At 40.0% G+C, this 13,767-nt stretch overlaps 1 protein-coding gene across 4 annotated transcripts in view; it reads right to left on the bottom strand.

Annotated features, from left to right (window-relative positions):
- Positions 1 to 2,375: 2,375 nt before the first annotated feature.
- RAB23 (RAB23, member RAS oncogene family) overlaps positions 2,376 to 13,767 on the bottom strand; it is a 30,996-nt gene continuing 19,604 nt past the window's right edge. For all 4 annotated transcript variants that reach the window (XM_060752805.2, XM_060752804.2, XM_060752806.2 and 1 more), the window contains exons 5-7: positions 12,244 to 12,326; positions 8,917 to 9,009; positions 2,376 to 6,263 (exon numbers count right to left, since the gene is read on the bottom strand). In XM_060752805.2, the coding sequence (XP_060608788.2) occupies positions 6,124 to 6,263; positions 8,917 to 9,009; positions 12,244 to 12,326 (316 nt within the window). In that variant the 3' untranslated portion in view covers positions 2,376 to 6,123. The remainder of the gene's footprint in view (positions 6,264 to 8,916; positions 9,010 to 12,243; positions 12,327 to 13,767) is intronic.

Below are 13,767 nucleotides of genomic sequence, written 5' to 3'. Positions count from 1 at the left end.
ATAGTTCAGGAAATAAAGCCCGACTGCTCATTGGAGGGAAGGATAGTAGAGGCCAAGATTAAGTACTTTGGCCCCATCATGAGAAGGCAAGAAAGCTAAGAGAAGACACTCTAAAATATTGTTAGGGGTCTGTATTGTAACTATAACGATATAACCAATTCTTCGTTACTTTTTGTTAAGTAATTGTGTGTGTGTGTGTGTGTGGGGGGGGGGGAGTCCAACTCCCTTTATTCTGCTAGGCAGGAAAAGCACAGTCAAATCATCCCCAACAGATGCCCATCCAGCTTTTGAAATAACAACAACAATAATAGGACACTTACTAGGTAAACTTTGGAGTTACTGCCTCTCAACTTTGCCTACCTCACAGGGTTGATTCAACTCCCAACAATCCCCTTTTATCTTGAAATCCCTTTAGAGAATGAACATGGATTTCCCCCCACCAAATCTTTCAGGGAGGAAGAGGAGGCACAAGGCAGTAAGCACAATTCTGGGAAATGAAGTGGTGGAAAGGCAAGGACCCATGTGGCAGAAAATTCAAAAGGCCTGCCTTAAACTACATTTCCTAGAATTCTACTTGTTTCCCAAGTTAAAGGGCTTGGGTTTTCCCTCTCCAAGTAGGAGAAGTTACTTTGAAAACACAGGTGTTGCACTGCCTCCAGCTCAGCAGAACCAGAGAATGCAAAAGGTCCTGCCCTAAACTACATTTTCCAGAAGCCTGCTCGCTTCCTGCATTAAAGCCTCAATGTGAGTGTGATCTCTGCCTCTCTCTCTGGGCCAGCCATGTGCAAAGGGGCTTCTTCCTTGCCCGTTGATCCAGTCAGGCATCCCTCCCTCACCACCCTCTTTAGGGAAAAAGCAGAGCTTCTTTCTCCAACCTCACCACCCTCCTCGGGGACTTTTGGGGGAACCAAACCCAGCTCTTTGGGGGGGGGGGGGGGAGGGAGAAGCAGCGCCTGCAATGGAGACCTGGAGCCATTAATGAGACTTGCATAACTCATCTGAAAGTCGTAGGTCAGTGTTTTGAATCTTAAATTTTTTGCATGGCTGCGCCTCCCCTTTCTTAATATTGCTTAATATTCAAATTAGATCTGAAAAAATGAATTACAAATGAAGTTTTGCACAACCATAGTAGCTACAATGCTAGTGAAAGTCTGAGAAAAGTTCTGAAAGATGATGCAACAAATTGGCCAGACTACCTGGAGCAGCATATACTTTGAAACATAAATGAGAATCTGTGACACTATATTTTGATAGCCACTTCTTATGATTTGAAAATTATGAGAAGTGCCTGGGCCAGATATATGGCATTATATCCAAGCTGTGAATGATTAGAGTGGTTCCTTGGCATCCACTGGGGTTTGGTACCAGAAACTTCTGTGGATACCAAAATCTGTGGATGGTCAAATCCCAAAATATACAGCGGGGTAATAAAATGATGTCCCTTATCTAAAATGGTAAAAATCAAGCTTTGCTTTTTGTAATTTTTTTTGGAGGGAAGGTTGGGGAGTATTTCAAGCCATGGTATGGAAGGCCATGTAACCTGCATGTTAGTATGATGGATTATTCTGTCAGTCACAGCACATCTCTTGTGCTAAATTATGACACCCAAATCCTCTTAAGAGGGACATGTGGGGGCTTTCTAGCCTGGGACTTTTAGATGGTTTGACATCAATAGCTGCCTATTTGGAGTAGGATCGGTTGCACCTTTCTCCTTCCTTTGATCAGAACCATCAAAGCTGACAGTATTGATCATAGCCCAAAGCTCTGTAGCTCTGCAGTAGAGAAGTAATGCTGAATTAAAATTTACAAAGGTGGATACTAGTTCTTTAACAAAATCATGCCCCCTGGTGGCTCAGCAGGTCAAACTGCTGAACGCTGAACTTGCTGACCGAAAGGTTGGTGATTCGAATCCAGGGAGCGGGGTGAGCTCCTGCTGTTAGCCCCAGCTTCTGCAGTTCGAAAACATGCAAATGTGAGTAGATCAGTAGGTACCGCTTCGGCGGGAAGGTGATGGTGCTCCATGCAGTCAAGCTGGCCACATGACCTTTGAGGTGTCTACAGACAACGCCGGCTCTTAGGCTTAGAAATGGAGATGAGCACCACCGCCCGAGTTGGAAACGACTAGACTTAATGTCAGGGGAAACTTTTACTTTCACTAGTAACAGTTTAAAAAAAGTTTTCAAGAATCTTTCAAGACATGAAGTGGTTCCGAAATAGTTTTAGGCATGCCTCATGTGCATAGAAGCCTTTTTTCCATTTTATAAAACCACAGTAATACAAGTTACAAACATCTTTTAGATTTGCATTGTTGTGTACAAAAGGAAATGAGACAAAAATTGAGACCCGAGTCGTTCTCGGCACAAGTACAAAACATGTAAGGCTAACAGTTTTAATGTAAAAAATTTCCATATAAAAATAATGTGCACACTGAGCCCTACAGACTGAAATCCAGGTTGTTTAACAGCAAGACAAATACAATTTGGACTCATACAGGTACAGCCACCCAGTGACCAGGTAAATTGGTTAAAAACATAGGACTCGGTCCAACACTTCAAAATGACAGAAAGACTCAATAGCTGCAATGGCCCCCTCATTGCCAGCAATGGGAATGGTTACAAAAGCAAATGGGATCCTAAACCATTCCATATATACTGTATCTCTCTCATTCTAAGACACACTTTCCACATAAACATTTCTTATGACAGGGTGTGTCTTAGAATTGCAGGTGATCTCTCTCTCTATATATATATGAGTAAAGCTTTTTTTTCTGTTGGTGCTACTGAAATTAGTGTGCGTCTTACAATCATTGGCATCTAAGAATCGAAGAAATACAGTATAGTGGATTGCTGTGAGTCTTCCGGGCTGTATGGTCATGTTCCAGAAGCATTCTCTCCTGACGTTTCACCCACATCTATGGCAGGCACCTTCAGAGGTTGAGGGGTCTGTTGGAAACTAGGCAAGTGGGGTTTATATATCTGTGGAGTAATGTCCAGGGTGGGAGAAAGAACTCTTGTCGGCTTGAGGCAAGAGTGAATGGTGCAATTGGCCACCTTGATTAGCATTTGATGACCTTGCAGCTTCAAAGCCTGGCTAGTTGCTGCCTGGGGGAATCCTTTATTGGGAGGTGATTAGCCGGTCCTGATTGATTCTTCTCTGGAATTCCCCTGCATTTTGAATGTTGCTCTTTATTTACTGCCCTGATTTTAGAGGATTTTTAAAAATACTGGTTGCCAGATTTTTTCATTTTCATGGTTTCCTCCTTTCTGTTGAAATTCCCCCAGGCAGTAACCAGCCAGGTATTGAAGCTGCAAGTCCATCAAATGCTAATGCCTCAAGTAGAGAAAAGTTCTTTCTCCCACCCTGGACATTCCACAGATCTATAAACCTCACTTGCCTAGTTTCCAACAGACCCCTCAGCCTCTGTGATGTGGACAAAACATCAGGAGAGAATGCTTCTGGAACATGGCCAAACAGCCCGGAAAACTCACAGCAACCCAGTGATTCCAACCATAAAAGCCTTCAACAACACATTAAATACAGTCTATATAACTATATAATTCTCATTCTGATGTTATGAGGCAGCTTGGGCCAAGACCTCACTGGGAAGAAAGCATAGATTTCAGGTTTATTAGAAACCTTCTCCAAAAATATAACCAGATACGGAAATATGGAGGGAAGATGTATCTTAACGTACTCTTCATAAAAAGAGATCATTATCTAAAAGTAATTGTGCAGTTTAGCTGGTAGAGCTCCTCCAGATATTTGCTCTTGAATGTAATGTGCTTCTAAAAGGATTGGTATTTCAAAATTACCTAGAAATAGAGCAATTTGCTGCTGGCAGAACATCATTACAGAAATACTGCTGAAATATTACACAGTGACATGTAAACAGAAGCTGTAATGTAGGCGCGTTGCATGCTTCAAAACAAAAACTAGAGTTACTGTTTTAACCCTGTAGCTCTGAAAAGTCTCAATACATTCAGTATGGAAATACGTCAATATCAAGGGGACAACAGCTTAATCCTATGCGTGTTTACTTTTAAAAGGTCCCATAAACCTGGGAGCATGAGATTTCAAGGCTTACATTTAGGCAAAGTGAGTAAAAGCAGGCACACCTTTAAAAGGACCAAAGAGGGGGCTTATTTCCCTAACTTAAGTTGCAGAATATTATTACAGGATGCACAGAAGAAACTCCAAGAAAGGACTTTAATCTTTTGACAACTAGTTTAACCACGGTTTCTTTTCCCCCTTTAGAATATATAAATATAGAAGCTACTATTGAATTTTAAGGACAAACTCCTGTTTTTCCTGGCTGTGCCATTTAGCACCTCCTTGCCTCGTTGAAATTTAGAACAGATATCTCGCACAAAACTAAGTAAATATCTAACTGTAGCAGCATAAAGTTAGTTTTTGGCACGGGGTAAAAATTTCAAAATTAAGGCGGACAGTGCAGGGAATGTCTGAATGTGGGCAGTAGTACCATTTCAGAAAGGCTATTTTAAAAGTTAATTTTTTAAAAATCTAAATTATTTTTTAAGAGGCCACTTATCAGAATTTATCAGGCTTACAGCTGGGCCTGGTATTTGTTTTATTACACAAGGCAACAAGTATTTTTTTCATCAGATATAATTTTAGGTCATTCTTATAGGGTTTTTTTTTGGCACTGAATTCAGATCTGTATTTATTTTTCTCTATCATATGTAGTTTTTGCGATGAGGCTAATTGAATAATTAATGCATATACGCACTGATATCAATAATGACTGCTTTTATGTTTTGTGCCATATCATGTTGTATAGGGCTATCACTAATCCTGTATAATTAATTATATGCCTGCCTAAGTAAGTTGCCTATGACAGCATATTATCTTACTCCAGCCAAGAGCAAGTCTAGATCAGTGTTTCTCAACCTTGGGGGGGGGGGGGGGTCATGAGGGGGTGTTGTATTATGGAGCCTCCGGTGGCACTGTTAAACCTCTGGGTCGGCAGGACTGAAGACCAACAGGTCACAGATTTGAATCCGGGGAGAGCATGGATGAGCTCTTTCTATCCGCTCCAGCTCCTCATGCAGGAACACGAGAGAAGCCTCCCATAAGGATGGTAAAAAAACATCAAAACACCCGGGTGTCCCCTGGGCAACATCCTTGCAGGCGGCCAATTCTCTCACACTAGAAGCAATTTGCAGTGTCTCAAGTTGCTCCTGACATGACAAAAAATGGTATTTATTTGTTTTTATCTGTTTTAATATTTGAACTGAAATGAGGCATTACATTTTGCTGAACTGTAAGGTAGTGAATTTTGCTCTGAGTCCCCCTCGGGGTGAGAGAGAGCGTGATAGAAATATAGTAAATAAAATAAATAAAATAAACAGAGAAAAAATAAACACAGATCTGAATTCAGCGCAAAAAACTCTATAAGAATGACTGAAAATTATATTTGATGAAAAATACTTGTTGGCTTGTGTTACACGAATATGAGGCGATATGTGCAGACATTACAGTAGTCTGCTGTAATGTACCATTCGTCATATTTTTAAAAACTGATGTGATGGAAAAAAGACGTATCTAAAATCAGCATAAAAACGGTGCTACTCTCATTTCTGATGATTACAAAACGTTTTGATTTTGTTGGCTTGTGTTATTATTATTAGGGATGTATGACCACCTTTCTATGCTATATAAATATTGCACCATCAACGTTGCCAGAATGTGCGCTGGGCAGTTTAAGAAACTGTTAATCTCAGTTTTACAATAACTTGCTAATTAGATAACTAAGTAGAAAATATAATTTCATCTCAATGTATAATAGTGATATTTAAGCATGGTCAGCTCAATGTTAAAAAACCTACCGTACACTTTAAGACATCATACCTTTCAAGCTGAAAGTAGTCCTATGAAAAACAAAATTAAATGCGCGGGGCAATGGTCCTATTTCCATGCCGCCAGGAGTCCCATTATATACCAATAATAATGACAATTCATCTTTACAGCAGTACCCACTCTCTTTGTGGGATCCAACGTGTGCAACATCTGCTAAAGCACTGGTTTAAAAAGCCAGCTGTGTTCCTCACAGACTTCATCTGAACAGCTTCGCCAGACTGTCTTTTTTGCTCTCATGCAGCAGCGTTAGGGGATGCTGCAGTTGCTAAATGGGCTCCGGTTTTTCTTGGTCCTTTGTTTGTTGGGCCTCAGGTTGATGACGTCGCCATTATTCAGCAAGTTGGAGTTCTGGCCAGAATGGCTTCCTCCTGCCGTGTTGAAGACACCTGTATAAAAACACAGGGAAAAGAAAGTGTTGCATGCAGACACGACAAACATGTTTGAGTGGCAGGCACAAAATGCTGAACTTTCAAGGGTTTTTAAAAAAATTAAATTACATGATAGTCATTTTGAAGACTGGAGATGTGCCCCTATATCTTAAAAAAATTAAAAGTGAAAGACAGTATGACATAATTTCTCTCTTTTTTTCATTTCCTCTTTCTTTTGTTACATTTGCTAATCAAATTGTGACTTGGCAAGTTAAGAATCTAAAGCCAATGAAAGTAATACTTGTCACTGCCAAGTCAATTCCTAAGGCTTTCATGGCCAGAACCACCAGTTTGTTGTGAGTTTTCCAGGCTGATGGCCATGTTCCAAAAGCATTCTTTCCTGATGTTTTGCCCACATCTATGGCAGGCATCCTCAGAGGTTGAGGGATCTGTTGGAAACTAGGCAAGGCAGGTTTATATATCCATGGAATGTCCAGGGTGGGAGAAAAAGACTCTTCTTTGCTTGAGGCAAGTGTGAATGTTTCAACTGGCCACCTTCATTAGTATTTAATGGCTTTCCAGCTTCAAAGCCTGGCTGGTTGCTGCCTGGGGGATCTTTTGTTGGGAGATGTTAGATGACCCTGATTGTTTCATGCCAGGAATTCAAATGTTTTCCTCTGCCAGGCAATCAAATGCTAATCAAGGTGGTCAGTTGAAACATTCACACCTAGCTCCAGCAGACAAGAGTCCTTTGTCTCACCCTGGTCCTTCCACAGATATATAAACCCCTTTTCCTAGTTCCAACAGACCTCACTACCTCTGAGGGTGCTTGCCATAGATGAAGGGGAAACATCAGGAGAAATGCCTCTAGAACATGGCCATATAGCCCGAAAAAACCTACAACAACCCACTGTTTTCCTCTTTATTTATTGTCCTGAGTTTAGAGTTTTAAACATGAATCAAGGAGCATGAAAGGCACTGCAGACTAATTCAACCTGAGAAGTCAGCCATAGAAGAGCACCTGATAAACTAACCTGGACACAGCATATTATCGGAGAACAAATAAATGCTAGACCACTCTAACAACCACCATGTCAGACTACACAGAGAAGCATTTGAAATCCACAAGCATGTGGACAATTTCAACAGAAAGGAGGAAACCATGAAAATGAACAAAATCTGGCTACCAGTATTTTTAAAAAATCCAAAATCAGGATAGTAAATAAAGAGGACAATAAAATAAATAAACCAGGATAATAAACTAAAAAAACAGGGAAATCCTGACATGAAACAATCAGGGCCAGCTAAAACCACCCAATAAAGGACCCCCCAGGCAACAACTACCAGACCTTGAAGCTGCAAGGCCACTAATGTTAATCAAGGTGGCCAATTGCAACATTCGCACTTGCCTCAAGCAGACAAGAGTTCTTTCTCCTGCTCTGGACCTGTGAGGTATATTGGAAACTAAGCAAGGGAGCAAGCACATACATATAAACCTCCCTTGATTAGTTTCCAATATACCTAACAACCTCTGAGGATGCCTGCCATGGATGTGGGTGAAACGTCAGGAGCGAATGCTTCTGGAACATGGCCATACAGCTCAGAAAACTCACAGCAACTCAATTCCCAGTGTAAAAGTTAAACCTAAATTAATGGATATCGGCACTGATGTATACTCATCTCTGGGCAGTGTGGGCACCCAAAGCAGAAGACACAAGTACACAGTTTATTTCCTGTTACATCTCACTGGAGTCAAACTCCCTATGAAATATTTTAAGGAAAAAGTCTGTAGGATATAAAGAAAGAGTCAATGTATCTGTTGTAAAGGAGAGTTTACAGACCCCATTCCATCAGGTGTCAGATCTTATTAAGACTTTTCTATATTTTTACCAGCATATTCGGGTGACTACCAGAAATTACTCTTTCCCCACTTTTGGCACTACCATGCATTTTCCATTTACAACATAGACGTATGTACAAACTTTAGGGGTGGTTGGCAATGTCTAGCCAGCACTATTAGTGCTATAAATAATAATCCAGCATAGCTGCTGTGGCCACAAATACAGGCAGTCCCCAAGTTACAAATAAGATTGGTTCTCTAGTGGAATTTGTTTGAAATTCTGATGTTTGAAACTCAGGGACTGCCTGAACCTAGTTGTGTATGTACACATCTTCAAGTTGTCTGTTGACTTTTGATTTTCATAGGGGCTTCTTAGGCAAGGAACATTCAGAGGTGGTTTTGCCAGTTCCTTCCTTGAAACATGGCCTATTGACCTGTCATTCAACTAATGGTCTCCCATCCAAGTACTAAGCAGGGCTGACCCTGATTAGCTTCCAACATCATATGGGATCTGGTGTCTCTAGAGCAGGCATGGGCAAACTTTGGCCCTCCAGGTGTTTTGGACTTCAACTCCCACAATTCCTAATTGCCAACCGTTGTTAGGGATTGTGGGAGTTGAACACTTGGAGGGCCGAAGTTTGCCCATGCCTGCTCTAGAGTCACTAGCCAATTATGCAAAAGGAAAATAGCATAGATTTCCTGTAACGATTATTTTCACCCTATTTTGAAGGAAATATGGTACGGACATAAAAGGCATCCACATAGTTAACAGTGTAGTACTTTTATCAGCAGGCAATATTTTATGATTGCATTTTATTTCTGCATACATACCAATTTTGTTACTACTTTTATGAACTACTTCTGGGTCTTCAATTATTTGCTGCTTGAGCTTCTGAAGGTACTTCTCAGCCAAATACCTAAAAACTGCAGCACACAAAAGCTACATTGAGACATTAATAAAAAATACCTGCTAATTTCTACCCCCCAAGACTTAAAAGCACCGCTTTCTCAATTGCTACTAATTCCACCCTAATTTTAAAGGAAGCTAGGCAACACATATCAGAGCTGGCACCAACATTAGAAAACAGTGGCTGAAATCCTTATAGTGATTTTCAAAGGCAGAAGTACAATTTATACCATTGCAACCAAATTCTTTTTTTTTTTTTTCCAGAGGCTGGAATGTCGTTCCTCCTCCGAAATGATCCAATTCTCCCAATTACCTTTTTCAGTGTGGCAGCCTTTTCCATGTTCTTTTCCCAGCCTCACCTGAAGATGCCAGGGATTGGCTCTGGATGTCACTATGGTACTCGCTGTGATGCCTGCACTTGTTGCCGTAATTGTAGCTATTCATTTGCTAATTGTCTCTTTTGGAATTAAATTCAGTTTGAGAAGATTTATGAGCTGCAACAATATTCTTCCAAGAGAACATCTGTAGAGCCAGATAAAGAATCCTAGACCCACAAAGAGCTCCATATGAAAACTTCAGGCAGCCTTGGATGATACACACTTCTTTGACCCAAATTAGTGGGTTTTTGTTTGTTTGTTTGTTTTATGTAATTTGCTATGTAAACATATTTTGTTATCCATTTATATCTCTATGTATTTGACTGTATATTGTATATTGTTGAACTACTGATTGCTTTTTGTGAGCTGCCCAGAGTCTCTTTGGGGAGATGGAGACAGGCTACAAATAAAGTTGTTGTTGTTGTTGTTGTTGTTGTTGTTATTATTATTATTATTATTATTATTATTATTATTATTATTATCCAATGTTAAACCAGCTTCAGAGCAGAATACGGAGTTGAGACTGCTGTAGTCACCTTAGAGGATGATTGTTGAACTACTGATTGCTTTTTGTGAGCTGCCCAGAGTCTCTTTGGGGAGATGGAGACAGGCTACAAATAAAGTTGTTGTTGTTGTTGTTGTTGTTGTTGTTGTTATTATTATTATTATTATCCAATGTTAAACCAGCTTCAGAGCAGAATACGGAGTTGAGACTGCTGTAGTCACTTTAGAGGATGATCTCAACCCTGTCTCAACTCTGACAGGGGAAGTGTGTCCCTGTTGGTGCTTCTAGACCTCTCAGCGGCCTTCAATACCATTGACCATGGTATCCTTCTGGAATGCCTGGAGGGGCTGGGCATTGAAGGCACTGTGATGCAGTGGTTCCAGTCATACCTCTCTGGCAGGTTCCAAATGGTGATGCTTGGAGATAGCTGCTCCACAGAAAAGGAGCTCTTATGTGGCATCCCACAAGGTACCATTTTATTCCCAATGCTCTTTAATATTTACATGAAACTGCTGGGAGAGATTATCCATAGGCGTGGGGCAGGATGTTATCTATATGTTGATGACACCCAAATATATTTCTCCATGCCTTTAAAAATAGCCTCAGCTAAGGATAGTGTGTCTTCTCTGAATGAATGCCTGGAGGAGGTAATGGACCGGATGAGGAAAAAAAATGAAACTGAATCCAGATGAAATAAAAGTGCTTGTCATCAAGGTGTCCTAATCTAGGGATGGAGGTATGTCAACCAGTTCTGGACCGGGTTACATTCCTCCTGAAAGACTGTGTTCTCAATTTGGGAGTGCTCCTGGATCTTTCTCTCCAAATATCAGCCCAGATAGATGCAACGGTCATAAATGCTTACTATCAACTTCAGCTGATATGCCAGCTGCACCCCTTCCTAGATTTGGAGGACCTTAAGATGATAGTGCATATGCTGGTAGCCTCAAGTTTGGACTTCTGCAATGTGCTTTACATTGGGATACCTTTGTATCAAGTTCAGAAATACGGGAACATCCAGGAGTGGGCATATTGCACCTATTCTAAAGTCACTCCACTGGCTGCCAATTAGTTTCCAGGCAAAGTATAAGGTGTTGGTATTGATCTTTAAAGCCCTAAATGATTTGGGTCCAGGATACCTACAGGATTGCTTTTTCCTGTACAATCCGCCCCAAACACTGAGGTCCTCTGGGGGGCATCTGCTGCGGCCTGCCAGAACCTGACTGGCAACCGTTACCTGGAGGACCTTTTCATTGGTTGCCCCACGACTGTGGAACAACCTGCCAATAGAGCTCTGACTGCCAGATCAGCTGTCAGAATTTAAAACACATTTGAAGAAGACCTATCTCTTCCGGCAGGCCTACCCACCCAGTTTCAATCAAGGATTTTAAACTTATGTCTTATGTCTAACCATTGTTCTGCGTATTTTAATACATACGTTGTAGAAACATGTTTTAATATTTGTATTCTATAGAATGTTTTTAGATGATTGTGAGTTTTAGCTAGGTTGTAACCTGCTTCAAGTCACGGGGAGAAGCGGGTAATAAATACAATTATTATTATTATTATTATTATTATTATTATTATTATTATTAGAAACACAACAAGATGAGTCCACAGCAGACAAGATTACTCTGCTGGCTGTTGTACTGAATCACACGTCGGACACTTCCCAAGTGTCTAGGACTGTGTGATGTATCGGCGAATAATGCGTGCAGATCCCAGTAAGGTGGCCTTCTGCAGCTGGCAGATGGTAATTTTGTCAGCGCCGATTGTGTTTAAGTACAGGCCATGGTCTTTAGGCACTGCACCCAGTGTGCCGATCACCACTGGGACTATCTTTACTGGCTTGTGCCAGAGTCTTTGCAGTTCAATCTTTAAATCCTCATATTGTGTCAGCTTTTCCAGTTGTTTATCTTCAATCCTGCTGTCACCTGGGATTGTGACATTGATAATCCATACTTTGTTTTTTAACATGATTGTGAGGTCAGGAGTATTATTATTATTATTGTTATTATTTTAAAGTTAAGCTAAAGTTTTGGCAGGACCCCTGCCCAAACCCCTATGTTCACATGGATTGCACACAGACCACAAACAAGGAAGGTACTTTACTGAGGCCTTATTCTCATTGAGGTGGTAAAAATGTATTTGGGAGATACAGCTTCAGATTGCATGCAGACATACTGAATGATTTTTTACTCATACTGATTCCCTAAACATAGAAAATCAAGCACAGCTAGGTTTATTACTACTGAAAGAAACAAGACTGATGCCACTGCTCAAAAGAATGCCTATTTTAGCAGATACAAAATGCCGATCAAAGCAAAAATTGTAAGCTGGATAAATCACAGCTCCAGATAGTGACTACTTACCTTCTGTTACATTTAAGTCTTCCTTTACAGATGTTCTATAGAATCTCAATTTCAGCTTTTTTGCTAGTGCCTCTGCTTCTTCACTGTTTGCCAAGGAAGGAAAACAAACGTTTTGGGGATCAGTTATTTTCTAGTATGTAGAATTTAGACTGTTTTGGGTTACTGGTCTTCACAAAAACAAACCAGACTACTGAATGTCACTCTAGGTAAAGACAATGAAAAGGTTGCTGTTGAGAAATGCCATATATACTCGAGTATAGGCCGACCCGAATATAAGCCAAGGTATCTAATTTTATCACAAAAATCTGGGAAAACGTATTGACTCAAGTATAAGTCGAGGATGGGAAATGCAGCAGCTACTGGTAAATTTCAAAATAAAAAATAGATACCAAAATTTTTACATTAATTGAAACATCAGTAGGTTAAATGTTTTTGAATATTTACATAAAAGTGTAATTTAAGAGAAGACTGTCCAACTCTGATTAAAACATTACTCTAACTTTCTTCAAAGTAAATGTGCTTACGTAGCCTTCCAATAATAATAAGAGTAAAATAATAGATGTAATAATAATAATACATAGTGTAAAATAATAAATGTAACAACAACAACAACAACAACAACAACAGAGTAAAATAATAAATAACTTTGACTCGAGCATAAGTCGAGGGGGCTTTTTCAGCCTAAAAAAGGGCTGAAAAACTCGTCCTATAATGAGTATATACGGTATCTATTTGCCGCATGAAGTGCAGAGTGAGCTGAACCTGATGGTGAATTGACAGTAGTAAAACACAAAACCATGGTAATGCTGTCATGAAAGTAAAGTATTATATAACCCCTATATCTATGACAGATACATAGCATGGTAATGTAAAATTGTGGGTCATAGTGAGTCCTACTGAAATGAATGCTTTAGGTGGAATATGCTATAGAATCACACAAGAGGTTCTAGAAAATGCCTAGAAGGAACGCTTCTCTAGCATTTCTAGCTCCTCTAAAATGACTTGCAGTAGAAGCATACTACAGAATCATGCTAGAGGACTTAGAAAATGCCTAAAGAACATATGTTTTCCAATGTGCACCAGCCCCATGGTTACAGAGACCATACTGTACACATTAATCATGTCATTATGAATTGTTTTCAAGACACTCAGGGAAAGAACACTACTTGCATACATAAAGTGACCCCCTGGTGGAGCCCAACCAAGTTTAACCAGCAAACTCAATATTCCACTTCAAAGTATTGTATCACATTAATTTCAGAATTATTGATTTTTTTATTTACTGCATTTTACCCTTCTCTATCTCAACCCCAAGAGGGATGCAGAGCAGCTTCCAGATTGGCAATAATTCAATGCCACAACAAACATAACATACAAACACAAAATACACCATCCATTAAAATCAGTAAAAAAAAAACCCATACAAATCATAGCATATCAATACATTAAAATACCAGTTAAAACAACACAAGATCCGAAGTCATAATCCAGAATGGTTTGCTAAACTATACCTCTCAACAGCAT

The sequence above is a fragment of the Anolis sagrei genome, chromosome 1 (genome assembly GCF_037176765.1).
Source record: "Anolis sagrei isolate rAnoSag1 chromosome 1, rAnoSag1.mat, whole genome shotgun sequence".
In the NCBI taxonomy this organism is placed as follows: domain Eukaryota; kingdom Metazoa; phylum Chordata; class Lepidosauria; order Squamata; family Dactyloidae; genus Anolis; species Anolis sagrei.
This window is presented reverse-complemented; position numbering and strand designations above follow the sequence as displayed.